Raw genomic sequence first — 24308 nt, forward strand, 5'->3', positions numbered from 1 at the left:
AAAGTTCTATTTACATGGATGAACTCGACATGCTCACTTTTTACGGGATTCTGCTTTCCTCTTTAATTAACACTTTCCCGTAATCTTAAAGCTCAGACTAGTTTCTTTTTGTCTTTTCTCTTTCTCTTCCTGCGCACTTGCTGTTTCCTCTCTCTCCTCCCCTCTCTTGTCTCGTCCCGTGCTCTCTCCTCGTGTTGTCGGTTTCCATCCACCTTTCCCTGCTCTCTCACTCCTGTCTGTCCGTCCTTCCCTCCTGGCCGCGCTGTGACAACAGTCGGTTATGGGGTTGGGGTGTCGACGGACTATCAAAGCACCCGCCTGCCCCTCCTCCTCCTCCTCCTACGCCTCACTCCACCTCTGCTGCCCCCACCATAAGGGTCCTGCGCAGAGCGTATTCACCCAGGTAATGAGGCGGGCATGTTGGAGATTGTGGCCTAAGGAATCCACACTCTCATCCTTTTCTTTACCCAGTTCACCAAACCATCTGAGAATGCATGCATTAAACCATCATGTCTAATAAAGTGGAAGCATCCTTTTGAAAATCCATAATTTTTAAGGGTTATGTCAGTCCTGACCTTTCATGCTCTAAATCAGTCTGCTTTTCTGTCAAGAGCACAGCTTCGTCGCATGCATATGTCTGCAGATTCATGTGGCTGTATTTTGCTTTTGCTGCATATTTTATATAAAAGTGCATGCATGCGTTTCTTTTTATGTCTGTGTGTCTGGCAGCATGATGGAGTACGACACGGAGAACATGAACTCAGACGAGATCTACAGCTCGCTGCGTGGCGTCACTGAAGCCATCCAGAGCTTCTCCTACCGGAGCCAAGAGGATCTGAACGAGCCTATTAGACGGGAGGCAAAGAGGGATGATGCAGTAAGCCACAAGCTTCATATCCAGAACCAGTTCTGAAAAATCTGGAATTTCATTTGACATTAAATGCTTAGAATGAATTCTGATCCTTTTTTAAGACACTGCTGCATTACATTTTTCATTTTTCAAGACATTTTTCAAACAGTTTTTAGGTTCTTAGACCTCAAAAGTGGTTTGGCTTTCTGGTTGTATGTTGACCATGAAATAACTGTGCTTTTAGTATCTCCTGCTGGTTTCTGTAACCCTTTTAAACATTTTAGTCGCCACTATTTCGGGTGGTGTTTAGAGCAGTTGTGACCATGTCTAGATGAGAGGGGGGTGCTCTAAGTTGTCAGCTAATGCTCGATAATTTGTTGCCAAGTTACGTCTATTGACTATATGAGAACATCACATCTAAGGGGCGACCGTGGCTCAGGGGGTTGGGAATCGCATCTGTAACCGGAAGGTCGCCGGTTCGATCCCTGGGCTCTCTGTCCTGGTCGTTGTGTCCTTGGGCAAGACACTTTACCCTACTTGCCTACTGGTGTTGGCCAGAGGGGCCGATGGCGCGATATGGCAGCCTCGCTTCTGTCAGTCTGCCCCAGGGCAGCTGTGGCTACAACTGTAGCTTGCCTCCACCAGTGTATGAATGTGAGAGTGAATGAATAGTTGCATTGTAAAGCGCTTTGGGTGCCTTGAAAAGCGCTATATAAATCCAATCCATTATTATTATTATTATTACTAATCAGTGCTGACTCAGCCTCTGTAGCCACTGCAGGCAGACTGTGTATGTAATGCACTGATTTGTCTTCGGATACTCTCTTTCTTTTTGTGAGGCATGTGTCATTTTTTGCTTATTGTTTGGTTTGCTTTCGTATTTTTATGGTTATTTGAAGCTAAAATGGCTCCAGATCTTCTTTATACCACTGCCTAATCCCTCTCCCATCTCACAGGCAGGGAGAGAAGGAGTAGCTTCCTCTCCTGGGTCTGATGCCCGGCTCGGCTTAGACGTGGTGGAAGGCGGTCGCACTGCCTTGGACAACAAAACTTCGCTGCTCAACACGCCATCGCCGCGCTCCTTCTCTGGGCCGCGGACTCGAGAATTTGCCCCATACGGCTACGGAGAAACCATTTGCACGTACGACAAGAGCGCCCTGAAGGAGGCTGTGTTCGACGATGATGTGGAACAGTTCAGAGACTGTGAGTTTATGCCGATTTTATGTTTTTATGTTTACAGCTCTGAGCAAAGTACCTATGTACCCCAGTCACACGTGCATTAGCTGTTAGAATTTGTTATGTGGCTCAACAAACAACCAACATGCCTCTGAAAATGGTCAGGTACAAGGACTGGACTGAAAAAGTTAAAAAGTAGCCAGTGTAGTAAGAAACACTTCCAGAAAGACCTCCAGAAAGCCTGGATAATGTTACTAAAGAGCACTTTAAAAATTACTTGCTTGAAAGCAACATTTAAAAAAATGAAGGGTGACTGAAGACTATTGCACAGTACTGTATCTGCTTGTGGCATCGTGACAAGATCTAGTAATGTCAGCCAGCTGCGTTTTTCTTCTGGTTGGCGATGTAGTTCGATACAAAGAAAACATCTCAGGCAGTCTTTTTATGTGGTCCAAGCTCCATGAGATGAGCACCATTTAGTTTCTTTATACTGAAGAGAAGGCAGACTTATCCACAACTGATATATCCAAAACTGGAGTACCCATACCAAAACACTCCAGGTCACACATGGGCAAAACAAAGCCCGAGGGCCGCACCCCTGCACACCGAGTCAATCCGGCCCTCAACATCCTCAAGCAAAACAGGTTCCAAAACACGAATAAGAAGAAGCTTAAGGCTGGAACTGACCTACAGAGGAAAATGTAGACCGCTTTAAATGTTCATAGAGTCTTCATATTATTAACTTTTTACTTTTTCCCGAGAAATGTATCGGTTCAATTATTCAGTTTGTGGTCCTTTGCGTATTTAACCTTAGCAAAAATAATGTCACCCACTCCCCATCTATACAATAAGTCAGTTTGATATTGGAGCGAACTGTTACTTTAATTCTCTGATTATTATACATTGTCTGCAGTGTGACATTTAAACTGAAATCTATATTGAATAAGCCTCATGCTTATTCTGGTAGTAGAAAAACATGAAACGAGTTAAATAGCGACATCCACAGAATGAGTATAAAGAAAAAAACTGCTCTTACTGTCATATTGCATGTGAGCCTTTCTTGTCATTCAGCCAAACGTCAGGTCGTGCATTGTGAGCACGTGATGTCGTTGTGAAAACACAAAGGAGCAACAATGTTGAGGCAACAAATGACAGAATTTCCTCCATTTCACTCGGTTAGTTGTCAAACGTCATCCTGAACCAGCCGGTTCGTGTTTACAGCAGACAGAAGAAACCAGTGAGCGTCCAGCCCCTCTGTCGCAGCCGCTCTGTGCTTCACTTGTTGTTGTTGTTGTTGTTGGTGTCATCACATCCTTTTCTCTGCCACTCTCCCCTCCCCTCCCCCACCCACCTCCACCTTCATCCCTCCTCCTCCTCCTCCTCCTCCTCTCCAGGCCGACGTCAGGAAAGCGGTGAAAACAAGACGGCACTCTCCAAGGTCTTTGCTCCTGGTAAACATGCCCACCCTGCACCTCCACTCCACTCACCCTCCACCTGTGTTTGCATTCTTCGCTCAGCTCCCCTCATCGTCTCTCCATCTTTTAACTCCGCCTCTGTGTTAACAAAGTCCAAGCGGTTCTGCTTACAGCTGTAATATTTGAATGTTTCTAATGTTTTCACTGCATCTAATTTGACTGTAGAGATCTATCGTATGAAAAAGTTACCTTTTATATTTTTAATATTAACTGCTCAAACTGTAGATATCTGCATCCTCCGAGGACACACATTTTGAATAACATGAGGCTGCTGACGGGAACGGAAGTTTTCTGTGGGTGATCTACTAACAACGCGTGAATTTGATTTATGAATGGAAATTCAGCCAGTTCATTCCAGTAATGGCCAGCACAGTCTACGAAAGGCAAAAAAAAAAATGGTGGATTAAAATTGACCAGATCTGATAAGTGAGGGGAAAACAGTGAACAGAAACGTTCTGATCTAAAGACTTCAGTTAGAAATAGACAGGAACTGTGTGGGATCTTGGAGATCAGGGTGGCCTTTTTTTTTTTTTTGTAATGAATACATTTGACAGCTGAGGTGGAGCACAGGATTGATGAGCTGTTTTCAAAAGTCCACCTTACAGGACTTACTGTTAATAATGTTAATAAAGCTACGTTCACACTGCAGGCAAAAGCTCATAAAATCCGATTTTTTTTTTTTTGACCCTGTGCGACCCATATCCGATCATGCTATGACAGTGTGAACGGCACAAATCCGATATTTTCAAATCCGATCTGGGTCACTTTCGTATGTGGTACTGAATCCGATACATATCCAATGTTTTAGAAAGCGGCTGCTGTTTGAACGGTCATGTCACATTAAATCCGTCTTTTACGTCACTGACACAAGACAGACGCTAATTATCGGCGCCGGAGAAGCACCCGAGAAGACTTCGCGAACGCTTCCTGGCCATCCAGCGTAGATGTCAGTGAAACTGTTGGGAAGACAACGTGAACATTTTATTTGTACTATATAATCTGCAGATTCTGACAGAAATCTGCAACTATCCTTTGAAGCACCGCTCCTCTCTAAAACAGCAATAAGGATAATTTTTAGGTTATTTACATTATTATGTAAATATGTAATAACTTAAAGCAAAAATTGGGAAACGTAAAGTCCGAAGTCTTTATATTAAGGGCCATCAGTCAAACAATATTGTTTGCTCTGGGTCTAAACAGAGCGCGTTGTGTGTGACATCTTCTTTTGCGCATGCGGGCCGCTTTGAGCGTTCACACTAGAGCGCGTTTGCTGTTGCATTTTATTTGTAGTGTGAACAAGCAGACAAAAAAAATCGGACTTGATCAAAAAATCGGAATTGAGCATTAAGACCTGCAGTGTGAACGTAGCCTTAGTCACATCCTGAGTGATCCAGAGAAGTTCATGAAGACTGACACATGCATGAAAATGCCCGTTGTTCTCAGTTTCTTGAGGCTGCAGATATTTATTAAAGTCAAAGGAAAGAATCTGACTCACAGCTACCCATGCAACATAAACTGTCACGGTGAATGGAGTGAGCTGTGAGGAGAAAATAAACGAGGATCCACGTGCAGGCACTCGCTGAGATGCAAAGGTGGTTTATTGTAGAACAGAGGTGGAAATGGCAAAACGGAACAAAACTAATCTCTACTGAGACAAACTAAACTATTGAACAGCAAACATGAACACGAACATGAAGGAGAGTCAGCAGAGGCATATGGAGGTTGATAGCAGGGAGAACACACAGATGAAACACGGTAGATTCACAGACAGTCCAGCAACTAGTACACGAGTAGACACGACTTAATACACACAGAAGAACACAGGGAGATTACAAATAGGTGGGGAACACAGCTGGAAGTAATTGACAAGACGAGACATGGGAAGCAAAACTGAATACACTGACATCAGACATAAACCTTCAAAGTAAAACAGGAAACAAGAGACAATTCACAAGACACAGACTAGACACTGAACTAAAAGGGAAACATGGAAAACTCAGGCCCAATACGGGCACAGAACCAAAACCTAGGAACAAACAAAGACATCAAGAAATCAAAGATTAACAATGCAAAACAGAAAACACTGGGTCACCAACCCAGGACCGTGACATAAAAAACTTTTAGAAAAACTCGAATTACATTTAGTGCTGACTACTAAACATATTAGCTGTTTCAAGACAGACATTTCTATATGTTATGTAAGAGATCCATAACAACAGCAGCATCACTCTGGAAGTAGAAAGGTAGAGTCTGTTTTGCCCATTTTATGAAAAAAATAATGTTCATTAAAAAAAGTTTAAAATAAGGTTTTATCACATTCCCTCAGTGCAAAAGCCAAAAGTCTTTGGTAGGCAACAGGAGGAGAAACTCGTTTAGAGAGACTTTCATGCTCTAGTTCAGTGACTTTTCTGTGAGTTTCTTTGTTGCCTGTAATATACTGATGGTTTTTATGCATCACCGCGCTCATAGCTTTGCGCAATTCACCTGTACCAATCACGTGTCCATCTTGACTCTCAGCAGCAATGGTCACAGCCACATCAGGCACAAATCAAGTTTCTACGTTCAGTTTAAGTACCCTCCTCCCAAAATGTGGTCCCTGGAAAGGGAAATACATGTGCAAAAATACCTGCACCTCATCACACCTCCCTAGTGAAGTCCAACAACCGCCAAAGGAGGAATTGCAGATCCAAAATCTGGATGTGTGATTTAAAAAAAAAAAAAAGAAATTAGGTGTCTTTTAAAAACAAAAAAAAAGGTTGATGGATGATTATTAGCCCATGGCAGTTCAATTAAATTCTTAACTCTTTCTTCCTGTCCCCTCTCGGTAAGCAGTCGGGCAGGATCACTCAGACCTGGTGGCCGATCTTTTGAAGGAACTGTCCAATCACAACGAGCGCTCAGAGGAGCGTAAAGGCGCCCTGGTGGAGCTGCTGAAGATCACACGGGAAGACAGCATGGCTGTGTGGGACGAACATTTCAAAACCATCCTCCTCCTCCTGCTGGAGACCCTGGGTGATAAAGATGTACGTAACCTGATAGTTTGTGTACATGTAAATCCCTTTTTTTGTCTCCTTTATTTGTGTTTTCATTGTCTTGATTCAGCGTAATCTGAAGAAACTGAAGGTAGTTTTGTGTGGATGATATTCTTTATGTTCCCATTTCCTGCAGCACACCATTCGAGCTCTGGCTCTGCGAGTGCTGAAGGAAATTCTGAGGAATCAGCCTGCCCGCTTTAAAAACTATGCCGAGCTGACCATCATGAAGACACTGGAGGCGCACAAAGACTCTCACAAGGAGGTACGCAGCTCCCACCACTCAGCTAAAGGCACCGAGCATGATTTTTGTTTCATAAAGTCGTCATCGATATCTGTTAATGTGGCCGTGCCGTGTTGAAAGTGATGCGGTTCTCATGTCTTTAATGACTGAGTAGCGTGTTCACTTAAACATGAAGTTAGTTTATATATGCAAAGGAGCACATGTGAGAAAGACGAATGCCAATCATGATACATAAACAAAAAGCCTGCAGTCAATGAGATTAATGATTATTGGTTTCTAATAATTTCTAATCCCTGTTGTAGCTCACAATAACCTCATAATTAATACTTTACAGAGTGGTTATCAATATGAGCACTAAAAAAAGTGAAGACAGTAAGTCCAACCTTCGACCCTTCACTCCAGCAGTTATTCAGGTTTACTTCTAGAGAAATTTCCCATTCATGTCGGTCAGGTGTGCAGCAGGGGTACAGAGTGTGTGTAAACACAGATCACGTGTTGATAGCAAATTGAACATAAAATACACAAAAATGCACTCAACCAACCTGAGATGAAACATGCAGATAACCCAAAAAAAACATATCGATCACAGAAATTTAGCATGAGGAATTTTTTTTTTAATGTTTTTCAGCATGAATGAATAATATCCTGCTGAAGAAGTGTAAAGTATGCTGAAGTAAAGCACTCTTTAAAGGGATTCATAAATCCCAGAGGTTTTTATTCTTTATCTTTAAACTTTTTTTTTTGCTTTTTCTGTATTCAGTTTTTCAGTAATTGCGTTAATCTAAACGTGTGTCATTTTGCAGCCAACAAATTTTCACAAAATCTGTGAAATATGCAAAATTCAGTACAGTCCCGCACTGTACTTACCACACACCAGAAGACCATAAAAAGATGTTTTTAATCATAGACGAGTCATTTAAAAAAAGCTTTATAAAAGCCTAAAATACAGGCATAAAGGTGAGGATATATTGTGTTTAAAGCAAGAGCCATGATAGGTTCAAGTATAAAATCAGGACTGAAAGTGCAACAGTAAGAATACATTAGAATAAGTTTAAAATGTAAGCGTTTTCTGGGGAAGTTCTCAGATCGAAATCAGCCTGTAAACGTGTTTTTCCCATCATGCTCCTGGTGGAAATTTACAAGAAGATAAAGTGTTGAGTGGTGGAGGAGCAGCTGCCTCGTTTCTCTGTTTGTTCTAGAAAAGTAAGTCAAAAGTAAAAAAGGGAGACACTGACTGACAGAACGGAGCTCCTGTTGGTTGTTGGAAACATTTATGGGATTGAAGTTCTCTACTTGAGCACAAAATGCTAAACTGGACAGTGAAATTGTCTGAATTTGGGGGGGAAAAGAGACTTTGGCTTTGTCTGACTTAGTCTCATGCCTGTGATACAGAAATCCTGCTGTTGCCTCAATAACACACCAGCTGATTGGATTTACGATGTGTGATATAAAATTGTTAGCAGCCTAATCTGTTAAAAATAAAAAACATGTTTTTAGGTTGTGCGTGCAGCCGAGGAGGCGGCGGCGACGCTGGCCGGCTCCATTCACCCGGAGCAGTGCATCAAGGTGCTGTGCCCCATAGTGCAGACGGCCGACTACCCCATCAACCTGGCAGCCATCAAGATGCAAACCAAAGTAATTGAACGCATCGCCAAGGAATCACTGCTGCAGCTGCTGCCCGACATCATCCCCGGACTCCTGCAGGTCTGAGCCCAAAACAGAAGTGCAGATTTGAATGGAATGTGATTGTTTTAGTTTTGCAGGCTGAAAACTGATCAAACCTCTAAAACTGTGAAATAAAAACTCACATTTCAGAAACTTGAATAAACCCGAGTTTTTATTTTTAAATGTGTTGCTGGTGTACTCAGCTTGAATAACACAGACAGAGCAGAAACATCCGTGTCAGTGCCACAGAGGCTTATTTGGACAATGTTCATATTTGGACAGTGGGAATTATTTGCCTTATTTGTCCCTGGAAATGTTTGCGTGTACTCTGCACTCTTGGCGACCCCTCCCACGTTCCTGCTGACCTCATGTGGGTGTGTGTGCGTGTATGTGTGCGTGTACGCGCCTTTGATACCTGATGCTCCCCGGTCTCTCCGCAGGGCTATGACAACACAGAGAGCAGCGTTCGCAAGGCCAGTGTGTTCTGTCTGGTGGCTATCTACTCTGTGATTGGTGAGGAGCTCAAACCCCACCTGGCACAGCTTACGGGAAGCAAGGTACTGACCGTCGCCAGCAAGTCTTTCCATTTGCATGTCCTCACAATGAAAGCACTTGAACAGACGCTGCGCCTTATCATCTTCCCATGTTGTTATTTCTCAGCTGGCTCTCAAATTATAAAGCACAGGGTCATATTTGCCCTTCTAGAGTGTCCTTGAGTTATGTAATGGTTAAGGTCTGAGGGTCAGGTTCACCTGACTGCAACCCCCCCCACCTCCACCACTCCCCTTTACTAACCACCACCTGGTCAGCTGGTTATTTAAACGGAGTCACCGCTGCAGTCTTCAGCTGCACTCTAAGATATCATCTTAGTGCTAAAATCACTTTGAGTGGATGCAGTTAATCATTAATAACAATCCTTCCTCTTATCAGCAGCTACATTTTAGGGAATATTTTAAAAAAGTGCCTGTGTCAATATTTTGTGTATGATTACTTTTGAGTTCTTTATCCTGTTTAAAGCAAATTGTCCCTGTGATGAGATTCTCCTGAGAAAGTTTGTGAAGGGTATCCCCAGGAAGCCGGTCACCAGCACAAACAGTCCAGGCCAGTTCAGTCCAGTTTAGGGACTTCAACTAGCTGCAGCTAGCAGCTCCAGCCACCTGTGTCGCTATCCACCTGTCAGTCAGGGGGGCCACGGCCCTAATTTTAAGTCTCGCTACCATACAATGGAGTGAGTTATAATTGCATTGACCACCTGTAGAGTTGTTTTGAAGTGGTAAACTACATAAAGACATTCTTGAGGCAGGCTGTAAACTTGTTTATTTCTGCTGGAGCGTGCAGGTGTTTGTGCTTTTCATGTTTCAGCCTCACTCTACCTCTGCTCGGTTTAATTGCATGACGAGATGTCATGAGTGCTTTCATCATTTTAAAGGAACCAGCCAAATATTGTGTACTTTTTGCTTCCTATCGCCCTATCTGACTCATGAAGAAGTTTATTCCTCTTTAAGACAGTCCTGTGCTGATATAAAGAGTAATTTCTCAATTCTTTCCTTTTGCAGATGAAGTTACTGAACCTGTACATCAAGCGTGCTCAGACGACAAACAGCAATAGCAGCAGTTCCTCAGATGTCTCCTCTCACAGTTAATGGAGGTGGTTTCATCCATTCCAAGACTCCAGATCAGACTTGTCTGTCTCTGAGCATCACCCTCCTCATCACGGCTCTGCAGCTCATCCTCTCGACCCATTTTGTTCCTTCGTGTCATCCGCCTCCGCTCTGGAAATATCTGAACGGGACTGCTGTCCTGGTTTCAAGTTGGTGGGGAAGGATTGGACACATTTGGATTTTTGGATTTAGGATATGGCGCTTTCTCCTCCTCCTGTGGGTCCCACCATCTCCACATCAGCTCCAATCTGTTTCTCCTTCATCCCTTCTGCTTTTAGATTTGTTTCTATAAGTGGAAAATATTCACATCAAAGAAATGTTTCAGATCATCTTCAGTTTGGGATGAAATGTCATTTGGCTGGCCCAGTGATGGCAACAAGCCCATAAAGTGTGCAGTGAATTCTGTTTTAAGGGCATGAAGACCAAATATTGCAAGGCGGAAAAAAAATTAGATATGGACAGAAAGACAAAACGAGGAAGTCCTATGTGAGCATTTTAGTTCAAGGCTCATATTTGATTGTAATTTCTTTTTTTTTTATGCGCTCGTTTCTCTTTAGGAGTGGCTTAAAACCCAAACTGTCACGATTACAAAACAGATCTCATGTCTAAACAGAACTGACAATCCTTCACATTTCGTGCAGATCTTTTAACAGAGAACACAAACCACCGTCGCTACATGGAGTGGAAGCTAAGCCTGTTAAAAGCCGTGACGTTTGTGTCGTTTTTAACTTCCTGCTTCCATTTGTGTCTGAGCGCTTACTCTGTCTTACAGGAAGTCCTTTGTAAATACAGCAGATGAGGAGTTGGGGGAGAACAGGCCTTACATTTGTGGACTGCAGAGAGTGAACGGGATGTACGGCGCCGTCACTCTCGGCTCTTTAAAAAAAAAAAGAAAGAAAAACAAACAAAAAAATGTGAATCTGCAGCAGAAGCCTCCACAGCACTCTCAGACATGTGACCGTGCAAACACAGTATTACTCGTTTCCTCTTTCACAGCTTCTGCAATAACCACATAGAAATCAAAGGTGTTTTGTACATACACTTTCTTTTTTTTGGCTTGCATGAACCTGCGGCACGCGTCAACTCAGTGCTGCGCGGAGAGCCCGGAGCTTCTTCGGCTGTTAAAGTGCACTTTTAACATCATGAGATCACTCGACTCTGAGGAGGCACTCGTACGGAAAAGGTACACACTCTGTGTTTTAATTTATTCTGCTGTAAAGTTTTAAGTGGTGGATTCCTGCTGTGAAGCACTTCATCGATTCCCTGATTGGGAAGAAGTTTCTCAGTCTGATCAGCTTTTAATTATTGGACCTGATTTGGTTTTCATGGTCAGTTGATCTGCTGTAGTTTTTTCTTTATAATACTCTGAATAATGAATAATAATGCTGATTCCTGATTTGTTGAAATCCGCTGAGAATGGTCCAACTCTGCTTCTTTAAGGAAATGAATGTACAGAAACAACACAGTGAATTTGCTGGTACTCAAAAGGATTTAACTTTTTCTTTCTCATCGTCCTTCAGCACGCTCATTTAATCCGCTGAGTTTTTACCAGAAAAGCAAACCTGCAAACTGGTGAAAACCCACCAATCTTCTCGCATCTGTCGTCTCGTCGCTGGATCTAAAACAGACGCGACGGCGTTCCTTACAGACTGTTCACTATGCATGTTCAGCAGTCTTTCTTTGGCTTCACGCGCTCTGTAATATTTACACCTGTATTTATATATTTTATTTGATCTTATTGTATTTAGTTCTGTCATGATGAACTGTACAGAAGGTTTTTTGTTTAGTTTTTTTATGTTAACATCAATGTGTGATCAGTTTGCAGCGATGTAAAAAACTGTTTGCTGTAGAAATAAAAAGACCGAGAACTGATCTCAGCTCTTTCTGGCCTTTCACTCCACATTTCACAATTCCCCCCTCTTACTTCATCGTGTGTAACGATCAGAGAGTGGATCAAAGCTCGGATGGCGTCGTCTTTGTTTCCCTCGCAGGTTGGACCTGCATCCGAGCGCTGAGGTGTGCTTAGCGGCTCTGGATAAACATTAACCCGGGCAGACTTTGAGATGACCTGCTCTTAATCTGTCACTCCCTTGAGGAGCTATGAGGGGTGAGCTGCAGGGGTTTCTACTCAACCTGCTGAAACTAAACCTGCAATAAAGATTAATGTGCCTTTTTCAAATTTAAATATCATCATTTAATTGTCATTTAAGCTGCTATGTTGGCTTTTAGAAATATCAGAGATGATAAATATGCTTACTGACATTCATTTGAGGGCTTTTCCTGTGTTTGTTTCCTGAAAGTCCCCTCTAAACATCCTCACCCACAGTGAGTGTTTTGTTGGCAGTGTCAACAACTGATCAACTGAAGCTGCTATTAATGCATCACCCGAGGTGGACATTGGTAGTGGGAGGTGTGCCGGCGCTCTCCGCCTCTCAAAGGTCATCCAAGGTATGCTAATAGCAGGCCTGATGACATCACTGGAGCCATATAAGGGGTGTGTGGCGAGGCTGGGCTGCAAACCTCTCTGAGCTGAAATCCGAGGAAGCCAGCAGGCACAACGCTCGCGCCCTCTGCCTCCACGCCTTCTCTGTGGTCCTGGAATACAAGACAACGCCGCCACACTGGAAAATATGCTGTTCTGCCATCCCCAGCCTGAGTCCTACCACCAGCACTCTGCTAGTTACATTAGGTAAAGCACTGCCATGTTGCCAAGCTCCAGAAATGTCAGGATTTCACACACAGGTGCAGCAATTTACCAGCTCCACAGGTGCTCGCGTGGCTTTGGTAAATGTGCTGATTCACAGTGATTGAGGAGCACATTTAAGTAATGTGTTATTGACATGAAATGAGTTTTAAAAATGCATTTCAGGCGTTCGTTCATTCAAAGAATTGCACTCAAAATCCACATTTCAGGTTAGTTCCACTTTATCATGTCAGTTTGTAAAAGTTTCCGTTTGATTTTTAGTTTTGGATATCATGATGTGTGTGGTGTTTTTCAAAGTGTACAATTTAAGAAATTCAGAAGGGAACACTAACGGTACAGCAACAAAAACACACGACACAGTCATGCACTTAAAAATCTGATCAACTGACACCAGATCTGAAATTAAAAGTTATTTTATCTTGTACTTAAGTTTATTTTTTAAACAAAGAAACATAGACAAAAAAGAAAATACCCAGTTTAGCCCACCTTTTTCTTTCTTTAATGATGTATTTAACCTGAACCGTGCTGCATGACAACAAACCTTTGGGCTTAAATGACTGAAGATCAGATGTGACAGCTGGCCATCTCCTCGTGATCTCCTCCAGAGAGGCGTTGGCGCCTTTCATAAAGAACGAAGAAGCTCGGCTCATGGCTGAAAATGGTGCCAAAAGAACCCCGTTCCAGTACATTCTGTGTGCAGCCACTTCACCGGCTGTGAAGCAGCAGGAGGAAGCGCTCACTTATCTCAACCAAGGTACTTACACTGTTAGTCTCCGTGACGACTGTACAGACCGAAGCTCATTTTGTCACACGCAGTCCCAGCTGAAGCATGGGAGATGCTCAGAGTTCAATCCATTCATTTAAATACACTAAGAGAAAAATTAGGTTTGTTCTGCAACAGAAATCAGGTTGAAGTTTTCTGATGTTTGTCCAGTCTAGGGAAGCAAAACCAAAAGTCATAATTGTTTAAATATCTTCACTTTGCTAGTTCTTCTGTTTGTAATACGCTTTAATTATTTCTGGATTGGACTTCCCTCTTCAAAATATGGTCATTGAGGTTTCCAGTGACTCACGTCTCAAACATGATTGGTTCCAGTTTGGCTCATTTGACAAACTTATGATAATATTCCTTAAATTTAAATATTAGTTACTGGGAATTGGTCACATTTTTCTCTTTCATAGTAATGTAGACTGCAAATGAATTTTGGACTTTTTTAGCTTCCATAGCTTCTGTCTTTAGACCTGGATCTCAGAACATCCTGTTTACATAGTTGCACTCACACACTCAGTCTCTGTTATTGATGATTAAGATTTGACATGTTTAATATTTGAAGAATTCATTTATTTAAAAAATCAAGTATTCAGATTTATTGATTGATTTGTGCAAGATGAGCTTCTACGTGAGTGTTAATTTGTCTGACTTGGATCATCTAACCTCACTCATCAACCCCTCTCTCACTCATGTCTTTTGCTCTTTGCATTTCACACTCCCCTCCTCTTCGTCCTCGTCTTCGTTTTCTGCCTTCTGGAACCTTCTGATTTTTTCCGTCTGTCGTGTTTGTCAGTGACGTTTTTATTATCTGTGCTTTATCTTCCTCTGTGTTTCTACGAGTTTGCCCTGCTTATCTGCTCTACAGTAATTTGTTTGCAGTAAAAACACAATGAAAGTGAGCTTGCTGTTCCACGCAGCTTGTGGCCATGCAAAGAGGGCATGTATTGATTAGTAAAGTTAATTGCCATCAGGGTTTGTAGCTTAGTTTTAGAAGCACTGACAGTTAGTTTTAGCGTCCCTCATTGGCTGTGTTATTGACATGTTGTTGTGATAATGTATTATGTCTGATCAGGACGACTAAACGGAAACGTTTTCCAGTGTGTGGCCTTGATATCTACGCCTCTTTTCTGATTGATTGATTTCCTTTTTAAAATTTTTTAATCAGGATGTCTTTAATGTTTTAAAATGTAGGTCAGTCCTACGAAATCCGTATGCTTAACAGAAAACTAGTGGAGTATACAGATATAAGCAGCAAATATGTGAAGGTAGGTGTAAGGTATTGTGTATGTTTGTCTGTTTTATTTGTCTTTCATGTGACCTCTCCCTCTTTCTCCTCTCGTCTGTTCACTTCCCTGGTTCGTCGCCGGTCCCTTGACCTTCCCTTCCACTTTGGGGGTGCTGTATCGACCCTGAAGAGCTTGGTACTATCAGCCAAACTCACTGCTCCTCCTCCTTAAACTTCACATAAGCCCTTTACAGACGTGCAGCTCAGCTTCCTCTCACATTTCCAGCACACACACACACACACACACACTCTCTTTCTCTCTTTGGTATGTCTCACCAAGCTTTTCTGCTTCTGTCTGCTTTACCTGGATCTAAGTCACATGATCGTTGTGCTTGTAATTTTTCTGAAATGTTGTTTCCTGAAGTTGAAATGAGAAAAATCTCTCGGCCTTGTGAAAAACAAATAAAAAAAAAACAAAACAAAACTAGCAGCTCTCGGGTTCTCCAAGTTTCAGATGGCAGTCAAAGTTTCTACTTCCTCATTTAACAAGAAGTTAGTCACACACTCACCTAAGAGTTACTTCATTTTGGTGTGAGTGCATCCTCTTACGCGTCTCTGTCGTCAAGACACATCGTAATGTTCGCCGTAGCATCCTAGAGACGCAGGAATGGGACAGGTGGCGTCTGTGCAAACACATGACGTGAAGCATCCAGAGCTGTTTGAGCTCGGCTGCTCAGTCATGCACGAGCCTCCCCCATAAATAGCCCAATGATACATGTCTCTACAGGCTGCTCATTTCATCTGTGGATTTGTGTCTTGTCCACGCAGATTTTAAAAGGTGGCTGTTGCTAAAATTCCAACCTGATCGAGCTCAGTTTCTTACAGATGAGCATAAGCATGATGCGGTTCTATTAGCTGGTAGCTAAAGCTGTTTTACGCAACAGTTGGAGGTGACTGAAAAGAGATCAGAGCTCCCACATGTCATAAGGTTTTAGGATTTGGATGAAAAAGGTTCTGTAAGTAGGTCTTCAAAAGTGGGGTTGAAAGACAGAAGGCGTTAAAGTTGCTCCTTTTTTCCTGTTGACTAAATCACATCCATGCTGTCAAAGGTCAGTGAAGAGGTCAGTCTTGACTTCACTAATTTGTATCATACATTTGGCATGTAAATGTTGTGGTTAGGGTTAATTAAACTATAAATGTCTAATGCCTTTAAGGTTAAGGTACATAGAGCTGAACGTACGTATTGATGTGTTAACATCAACACAGAATTGTGACAGCATACAAATTTCCAGGGTTATTGCCTTTCAGTTGCAAGGGTTTCAGTTTAGTTAATGTCCATCGCATTTTTGTGGATTTTCAGAGGTTTGAAATGCCCAAATTAAATTTGGCCACCATCTTGTAGCTTCTGAAACTCAATTTAGCATGTCGCTAAAACAAAACCAGACCCTAGCCCCAGATGACCTGACCTGATGGATGCTCAGAGATGAAGCATAAACCGGTCCACTGAGAGGATCTTGTTTTGCAGAGACTGTGGGAGCTCTGTCACATAGAAGGAAAGTCACCAGCATTACTGCATGTCTCAGGTATTACATGTAGCCTGACTGACAGCAGGTCATTGGGCTTTTGTGACTACAGTTTTAACTCTGACTGCTTAAGAATTGGTAAGAAAGGAGCTGCAAGTACTCCCTCCACGCCCTGTTTCAGTGCGTGTATAAATAAAACAGGGGAGCCTTTTCGCACTTTGCCCAACATTCCTGCTGTTTAGCTTGGTGCGAGCTGCCCTGTGCTCAGCTCACAGCCGTACTCCTGTCTGAAGCCTGATCCTGCTTGTTCACAGAGCATTGTGCGCGTGGTTTTCCATGACCGTCGACTGCAGTACATGGAGCACCAGCAGCTGGAGGGATGGAAGTGGAACAGACCTGGAGACCGAATCCTGGACATAGGTGAGCTCACCATACCAACATACTCATGGATCACTGATACTCACAGATTTGTGGTGGTTCTTGGTCAAAGTCACTATTTGTGTGTCTGACTGCACAGAAAGTCCAGTAATGGCATGAATACCCAAGTACAGTGAGAGAAGTGATTTTGGAAACTCACTAATATTTGCTCACAACAAAATTAAATATGCTAAACACCAAAGATGAAGATAGTGCTGTGGTTTTCCTCATGTACAACAGTGTGCAGCAGAAGTGATGCCATTATTAATGGCGTGTGGTGAACTGTAGTGTCATACTTAAGTATGAATGATTATGGAGCTGTGCTGGACCAATGCATTGACAGTAATCAATGACCAATAGCCATTTGACGCGTCTCCCAAAAGGTCGTGGCAGATGTCTACCAGGAGGTTTCTTCCTGTTAAAAGGGAGTTTTCCCTTCCCACTGTCACCAAGCACTTTCTCAAAGGGGGTCTTATGATTGTTGGGATTTTCTCTGTATTATTGTGCGGTCTGTACCTTATGGTAAAAAGCACCTTGAGGTGACTGCTGCTGTGACTAAACGCTACATGAACTGAATTGAATCTTAGGTTCTTAGACTTCAGAAGGTTAAACTTTTAAAGTTAAACCTCTCCTCAGCTTCAGATGTTAACAGGTTAACCAAAACACAAATGTCTTCACGTGGGCTTTAAAATCAAAGCTGAAATAAGTGGCTGGCTCATTACTTGCAGATATCCCTCTGTCAGTGGGGATCCTGGAGCCTCGTTCAGACCCTCTGCACCTCAACACCATCGAATTCCTCTGGGATCCCCTGAAGAATGCTTCTGTTTTCATCCAGGTACACATCCAATTCCAGTCTCAGTTCCTTGGAGGTTGTGGTCTTTAGCTGAATTTATTTTTCAGCTCTTCTCTATTCTCTTGTCCTTTCAGGTCAACTGCATCAGCACCGAGTTCACCCCCCGGAAGCACGGCGGGGAGAAAGGGGTGCCCTTCCGAATCCAGGTGGACACTTACACCACCAATGAACACGGAGAATACGTCGAGCATGTCCACTCATCCAGCTGCCAGGTCAAAGTCTTTAAGGTACAATACTTTATTTACTCTTACCTCATGCTCATCTCTGATTTTTAACATCCTCAAATCTCATGATTTACACCACACGTCCTGTTTTTTTTTTTTAAGCCTAAAGGAGCTGATCGCAAACTGAAGACAGATCGGGAAAAGATTGATAAAAAGACCCCTCAAGATAGAGAAAAGTATCAGCCATCCCATGACACTACCCTGCTGAAAGAGGTGAGGCCTGAGAGGACCCTTTGTTTGCCTTCTGCTTTGACTTTATTGAACCTAGCTGTAAATTCTTGGGTTACTTGGATGTTTCTGGAATTTGATCAGATCTGAATATTTCCCCCCTCCTTTTCGTTTTGCTTCTTTGCTCACCAAACCATGTAAACCACTATTACGTTACAGTTTGTTAATATGTCACTTTGCTTGTTGCATTGTTTGTTTTAAAAGTTTTCTTTCTTTGCTGCTGTCAGTGACTGAGGCTTTGTCAGTGCTAGTTTGTTATTCACCTGAAGGAAAAGAAAACCTGAGGAACCATTGTACTGGTCATGTTCATTACAAAAATCACACATGACACTGTAGCAATACTTACCATTACAAACCATTTATAGCACAGGAAGTCTTTATAGGAAGAAAATGAAAAGTGTTTGCTAAGTGTGACATAGATACTTGTTAACTAGTGCTAAATTGGTTAAATAAAATCCTACAATTTCACCTAATCAGGAGTTCAGACTTCTTGGACGGTCTGTTAGTACAGTTAACCGCACAGCAGCCACATTATTGGTCAAATAATCGCATTAAAAATGCTTCCAAAGGCTCCAGCAGCGCCTCTATCTGCGGTGAAGCCTAGCAGACAGCTAGCAGCTACAGCCACCATCCTCCTGTCAGTCAAAGAGGCCACGCCCATAATAATACAAGCTTTAAGTATATATCAAATTAAAAGCCGATTTTGTTACAAACATATACAGATATTATCAGGGGATAAATGAATTATAGAGACCAAAACAGTTTTTGTGTCAGGCTAAAATTCCTTTAATATGGGAGACCATTACAACTGACTCACTGCTGGACCCTCTAGTGGACATTAGAGGAACTGCAGGTTTGCTGTAGCTTTGTCTTTCAGCTCTGGAGTTTGCTAAAGTCGATTAAAGTTACCCGGATCTTTTCAGAATAAAGTTTTCTTCAGAGCTCTGTACTAGACAACCTGTGAAGCTGTATATTACGACACAAATGTCAGCCCGATGAGACATTAACAGACTTTATCCTGGCGCGTGTCTGGTACAAAGTTTGCATGATGTTCAGCTGAGGCCATGTGAGGTTAGAGCTCTCTGTTATTGTAGAGTCTTTACACCTGTCATTTAAAATAACTGAAATATTGGTGAATGGCACTGCCTCCTCTACCGCCTCTAAATCTCACATTAATGGAATGAAACAAAACTAGTGAGCTAAAGGAGATGAACTACCTAAAGTTGTTACTATGTAGACCATAGGTTTACACACATCTGTGATCACTCGCTGCACTTTGAATGTGATTTTGAACCCTTTAATCTTTGTGAAAAGCTTTCCACTTCATTGCACATCTTCTTCTCTTTCTCTCTTCTTCTCTGTGTGCAGTGCTCGCCGTGGCCCGATGCCTTAAATCTAACCAGCCACAGCACCAGCAGCACGCCATCACCAATTTACCACAGCTCACCAACCTCCTGCACTTTCACTGAGGGGTGAGTAAGCATTCACACCACACTTTAATACTTGTTTGGTGGTTTCCACCGACATAAAACGCATCTCTTCAGTCAAGGTCTGCAGGGGAACTGTGTTTTGTTTCAATTACGGGTTGAAAATTTGAAAATGTTTCTCTGGTGTGATTGTGCTTTACACTCTATGAGAGTACTTTCACAAGCACTAACTTCTGCAGCTATTAGCAGATGCAAAACAGAGAATTTTTAACAGCATATAAAGAGCAGACAGATGTGTCTCAGGGCAGTTAGAAGAAAATACTCAACCAATCATCCCAATGTGTTCTTTCCTCCTCATGTTTGCGTTTCTCTAGCAACTGTTCTCCAAACCAGCAGGGGGAGCTGTTCATGCCCGGCTGCTCTGATGTAAGTAACAGAGACCGGTGCAGTGTGAAAGTGTTAATGTTGCTCTCTTATTCCTTTTAGGCCATTATTTGGAGACAGTGGATGCTGTGCAGCTATACTCATTTCAAGGGCTCTTCTTCTTTTTGACATGTAGCACCTTCTGCCGTCGTCCTCGCCGCAGGACACTCAGCAGTGGCTGCACCGTCACAGGTTCTCGCCTTTCTCAAGGCTCTTCACCAGCTTCTCAGGTACCGCGTGTGAAAAACACACCACACACTTTAGTCTTGGAACTTTTGTCAGAAAGCGCAGGCATGCAGTGCAGGAAAGACAAACTGAGGAAGAACTGATTAGTGTTGATGTGTTCGTCTATCGCAGCGTCAGATCAGATCTGCTGTAGATCAGGGCAGCAAGCAGAACCAGATTTCTGCTGTTGTTGCAGGTGCTGATCTCCTGAGGATGACCAGAGAGGATCTGATCCAGATCTGTGGTCCAGCAGACGGCATCCGCCTCTTTAACACGATGAAGGGAAGGTGAGCCATTAAATTACACTGCCCAGCCACACCCAGAACCATTTGCATGATTTACTGGTTGGTGCATCTACAGACACAAGATCATGGAATATACAAAATAGGCATGGCTCCTGTTTCTGGATGTGAGGCCAGCTGAAGTGCCTCAACCCTGCATTTATGGCGACTGTGGCTCAGGGGGTTGGGAATCGCATCTGTAACCGGAAGGTCGCCGGTTCGATCCCTGGACTCTCTGTCCTGGTCGTTGTGTCTTTGGGCAAGACACTTAGCCCTACTTGCCTACTGGTGTTGGCCAGAGGGGCTGATGGCGCGATATGGCAGCCTCGCTTCTGTCAGTCTGCCCCAGGGCAGCTGTGGCTACAACTGGAGCTGCCTCCACCAGTGTATGAATGTGAGAGTGAATGAATAGTGGTATTGTAAAGTGCTTTGGGTGCCTTGAAAAGCGCTATATAAATCCAATCCATTATTATTATTATTATTATTATTATTATTATTCATTCTAATAACCAGAAGGGGGCGACTCCTTTGACTTTTAACACAAGTCAGGTCATATGGAAGTCCACACAATTCTAGTCCTTTGGGATGTTCCTAAAGTCTAGTCTAGTCTCTTCTCTCAACCATAAATTATATACAAAGATGGATTTGGACACTGATATGATCCATTGTTTCTCCATTACAGTAAATTTATGATATCGGCCTCTTGAGCAGACTGCATCTTAAGCTTTAGTGCTGCAGGTCCTTGAAATGCATTCAATTCAAGCTTTTGCTCACATTTTCAGGTGTGTACAGCCCCGTCTTACCATCTATGTGTGTCAGCAGCAGGCCAGAAATCAACCTCCCATCAAACCAGGCTGTGGAGAAAGTAAGTGTGCAACAAGAATTCGGTCTGAATGCTCATATTTTGTCCTTTTTTTTCAGTCCTCTGTCTGTAGTGTGACTGAATGGTTTTAAACAAGCAATTCCTACACACCAAACACAACTGCAGGTTTATTAAGCCCTAAATGAAATATTCAAAACTAAGATAGATGGCAGCCGGAGCTGGACCAAACAAGTCAGAGGACCTGAAGAAGACCTGTAGCCGATGTTAGAGTCAGTCCTTAAAATACAAACAAAATAAAACTCATGAAAAAGACTGAGTCCAATTAATAATACACATGGATGTGCCATACTCTTTCTTAAATATTGTGTTTGTAAGGCACAGCCAATCAGGAGAAAATAAAAGGAAGGAACAGAGGAGGAGCTAAAGATGCTTGTTTCAGACAGTCCATCAACTGAGGAGCTGCACCGAGGCTCAGTATAAGATAAAAAAGGGTTATTTTGAACATTGAGTCATGCACTCTGTTCTACTAGTCCAAAAATAAATGTTTGCAGATGAAACCGGGCAGAGACAAAATCCTAAAATATCAGGGAATCATCACAGAAACTGGCAGAGAGTAACACTTCTGACCTGATGTGATCATTGTATGTCTGTCTTGCCTCTGCAGTCTACCACGCTCTGTACCTGGAAGAGCTGACACTGCTGGACCTGTCTGAAAAGATTGCTACACTGTACAACATCACTTCCCAACAGATCACACAAATCTACAGACAGAAAACCACCGGGATCCACATCTTAGTCTCAGATGAGGTATCTGTCCAGCACTGATTAATATGAGTGCATATCTGCAAATGAGTATGTAGATTCTGTAGGCAAGGGGTAACGTTCAGGTATCGGAAGCTTCCTGACTTCCATCTGTAGTTAACTTCTATTAACTTCTACTAACACTAACACAGTCATCTTTGAGTTGAGTTTGATTAGATGCAGGTAAAAAAATCATTGAGAAGAGGAAGAGAGAGCTCCTGCTTTGCTCTAATCCAGTTTTAAAACAGGATGCTATTGTCTAATGACAATTTCGTTTTTTTTATTAGCCCCATAAAAATATATCTGCCTTCCAAACCCATGACAGACAGAACAGGAAGTCTCAGTTTTCCGTTAGTGATCATCAATAAAAGTTTCACCATGAGCTCCAGATTCCTTCCAAGTCCATGAAGTGCACTTTATACATGTTTCAGCTGTTTCAAGACCAAAGTGTGTGGTGTTCTTTGTTTCAGATGGTGCAGAACCTCAGGGAAGAAACCAGTTTCATCATCAGCACCATACGAGGTAACTGACCTTTATCCGTAGAGCCCTGTTTCAGGGAACGTTAAGAAGCTGTGGAAAAGGGAAAGAAAAGCACTCATTTCCAAACAGTCCAAGCACTTAATTAATGTCATTCTGCAACAAATGCAGCAAATCAAATGCTGAAACGAAGAACTCAACCAAAAAAAAATCAGTGGTCACTTTACATTTAATGCAACAAAAACATTTTAAATAAATAGAGCAGGGTCAAAAAGAAAAACCAAAAAACAACTCATTGCATTGAACAATGTAAGAAAAATATTCCACAGTGTAGAAATGCTACCAACAGTTTGGGGATTTTTTGCTCTACATAACATCATCAAAAGATTCAGAGAAGCTGGAAAGATCTCTGTACACAAGACTGAAAACAACTTTATCCCCTGAACCTTTTTGTGGAATTCATGCAGTGTAAGTCTTGGCATAGCCACGGTGTAATACACAAGACCTTCCCTGTAGAGGACTTCGTCTGGATGGCTGCCTGTTTTGCTCCGAGGCCTTTGTTGTTCAGCATTTTGGAGAGGAAAAAAAAGAAATTGGTTCAGGGGCAGCTAAAGGCTGAAAAGTTGTAATTATTAAAGTTATAATCCCAGAGCTGAAAATGAGTTCAGTAATCTGTAGGTAAACAGCATGAACAGAACTTTTCTCAATATAACACGCAAACATAGGATTTCTTCATCTGCTAAATAATATCAAGGAAAAAGCTGAAACAGTGAATGTTGGTGGAGCTCAGGCCTTCAGACACAGTGAACAGGAACATCCCTGCAGGATGGCATCTATATGTTTTGGAGTTGTCTGCTGCCATCTAGATGTTGTTTTACTGGGAAAGTCTTGTTTATTTCAGTGAGATGATCCCAAACCATGGCTGTGGCTGTATTCCTGCAGCATGGCTTCATAGTAAGAGTCCAGGCGCTAAACTGGCCTGACGCAGTCCAGAAACCAAAGGATGCTGCTGAGCAGCTGGTTTCCTGCAGCAAGCATGTTTCCTTACTTCCAAAGAACAGATGAAGCGGTTTAGTGGGAAACAGCTTCTTAAAGCTGCCATCAAATTCAAAATGAATAAATCAAATTCTTTAGTTTCAGCGTTTGCAGCTGTTTTATTTTCAGTGCTTTTGCATTGTTTTTATTTAGAGTCACAGAGCACACCAGTTCTTTTGAAGAGCAGAAACAATTTATTGATATTAAGCTTCAAGCTTTCATCAGGATGTTTTTTTTATTTTGAATGATCTTTAACTGAATTTTTGTGTGTTAACAGATGAAAACACTGATGGTTACCACGTTGTGTTAAAATGATCTCCGGGACGTGCCTCAGTGGAGTTGTACAGATTGTAAATACGTTTTACTAGACACTGTAATAATAATAATATTAATACTACTAATAATGTGATGTTTAATAAGATTTCCATTAAAGTGAAAATGCTTGTCAGCTCTTCGCTTACTGTTGATTTTGAGCTTTAATGTTCTCTAGTTATTTTTTACATATTTGTTTAGTTACTGATTCTTGCTTTGTTGCAATTAGTATTAACAAGCGCTGTACCATTCTTTAATATGTCAAATGCAATGCTGTAAATGCAACTGAATGACTCTGATGATAATAAAGCAAAATAAATGGAACACATCATCATGCAGACAAAATGAAACGATGAACAAACAAAACTGTATGATGCTGTTTTAATGAGAAGTGTGATCTCCCGCTGCCTCGGCTCTCTTTGTTCTCCTGCTGGGTCGTGCCGCGTTGGGATGCT

The 24308-nt window shown here is 42.3% G+C and overlaps 2 protein-coding genes across 4 annotated transcripts in view; both read left to right on the top strand.

Annotated features, from left to right (window-relative positions):
* Positions 1–11975, top strand: part of clasp1a (cytoplasmic linker associated protein 1a) — a 97740-nt gene extending 85765 nt beyond the window's left edge. Inside the window, exons 34-41 of the mRNA XM_076875200.1 lie at positions 275–403; positions 730–877; positions 1807–2053; positions 6334–6524; positions 6670–6798; positions 8275–8481; positions 8883–8999; positions 9999–11975. Coding sequence (XP_076731315.1) covers positions 275–403; positions 730–877; positions 1807–2053; positions 6334–6524; positions 6670–6798; positions 8275–8481; positions 8883–8999; positions 9999–10085 — 1255 coding nt within the window. The 3' untranslated portion in view covers positions 10086–11975. The remainder of the gene's footprint in view (positions 1–274; positions 404–729; positions 878–1806; positions 2054–6333; positions 6525–6669; positions 6799–8274; positions 8482–8882; positions 9000–9998) is intronic.
* A 634-nt stretch (positions 11976–12609) lies between these two features.
* Positions 12610–24308, top strand: tfcp2l1 (transcription factor CP2-like 1). 3 transcript variants are annotated; one of them, XM_004563102.2, is made up of 15 exons: positions 12610–12792; positions 13371–13561; positions 14771–14844; positions 16642–16747; positions 17473–17579; positions 17672–17824; positions 17924–18034; positions 19418–19521; positions 19851–19902; positions 20036–20129; positions 20321–20411; positions 21188–21270; positions 21893–22035; positions 22500–22551; positions 23819–24306. In XM_004563102.2, exons 1-15 carry the CDS (start codon positions 12734–12736, stop codon positions 23854–23856), a joined length of 1458 nt encoding a protein of 485 aa, XP_004563159.1. In that variant the 5' UTR covers positions 12610–12733; the 3' UTR covers positions 23857–24306. The 3 variants fall into 3 exon arrangements, with proteins under 3 accessions (XP_004563159.1, XP_004563160.1, XP_076731316.1); XM_004563103.2 differs by having other exon boundaries at positions 13413–13561; XM_076875201.1 differs by lacking the exon at positions 21893–22035 and having other exon boundaries at positions 23819–24308.

Source organism: Maylandia zebra, linkage group LG16 (genome assembly GCF_041146795.1).
Source record: "Maylandia zebra isolate NMK-2024a linkage group LG16, Mzebra_GT3a, whole genome shotgun sequence".
Lineage (NCBI taxonomy): Eukaryota > Metazoa > Chordata > Actinopteri > Cichliformes > Cichlidae > Maylandia > Maylandia zebra.

What these genes read in the sequence shown, in the direction of transcription:
- tfcp2l1 (XM_004563102.2), top strand. Translation starts at nt 12,734, where the DNA reads ATGCTGTTCTGCCATCCCCAGCCTGAGTCCTACCACCAGCACTCTGCT. An exon ending in TTTAACACGATGAAGGGAAG is followed by an intron (nt 20,412 to 21,187) that starts GTGAGCCATTAA and finishes TCACATTTTCAG; the next exon opens with GTGTGTACAGCCCCGTCTTA. An exon ending in ACATCTTAGTCTCAGATGAG is followed by an intron (nt 22,036 to 22,499) that starts GTATCTGTCCAG and finishes TCTTTGTTTCAG; the next exon opens with ATGGTGCAGAACCTCAGGGA.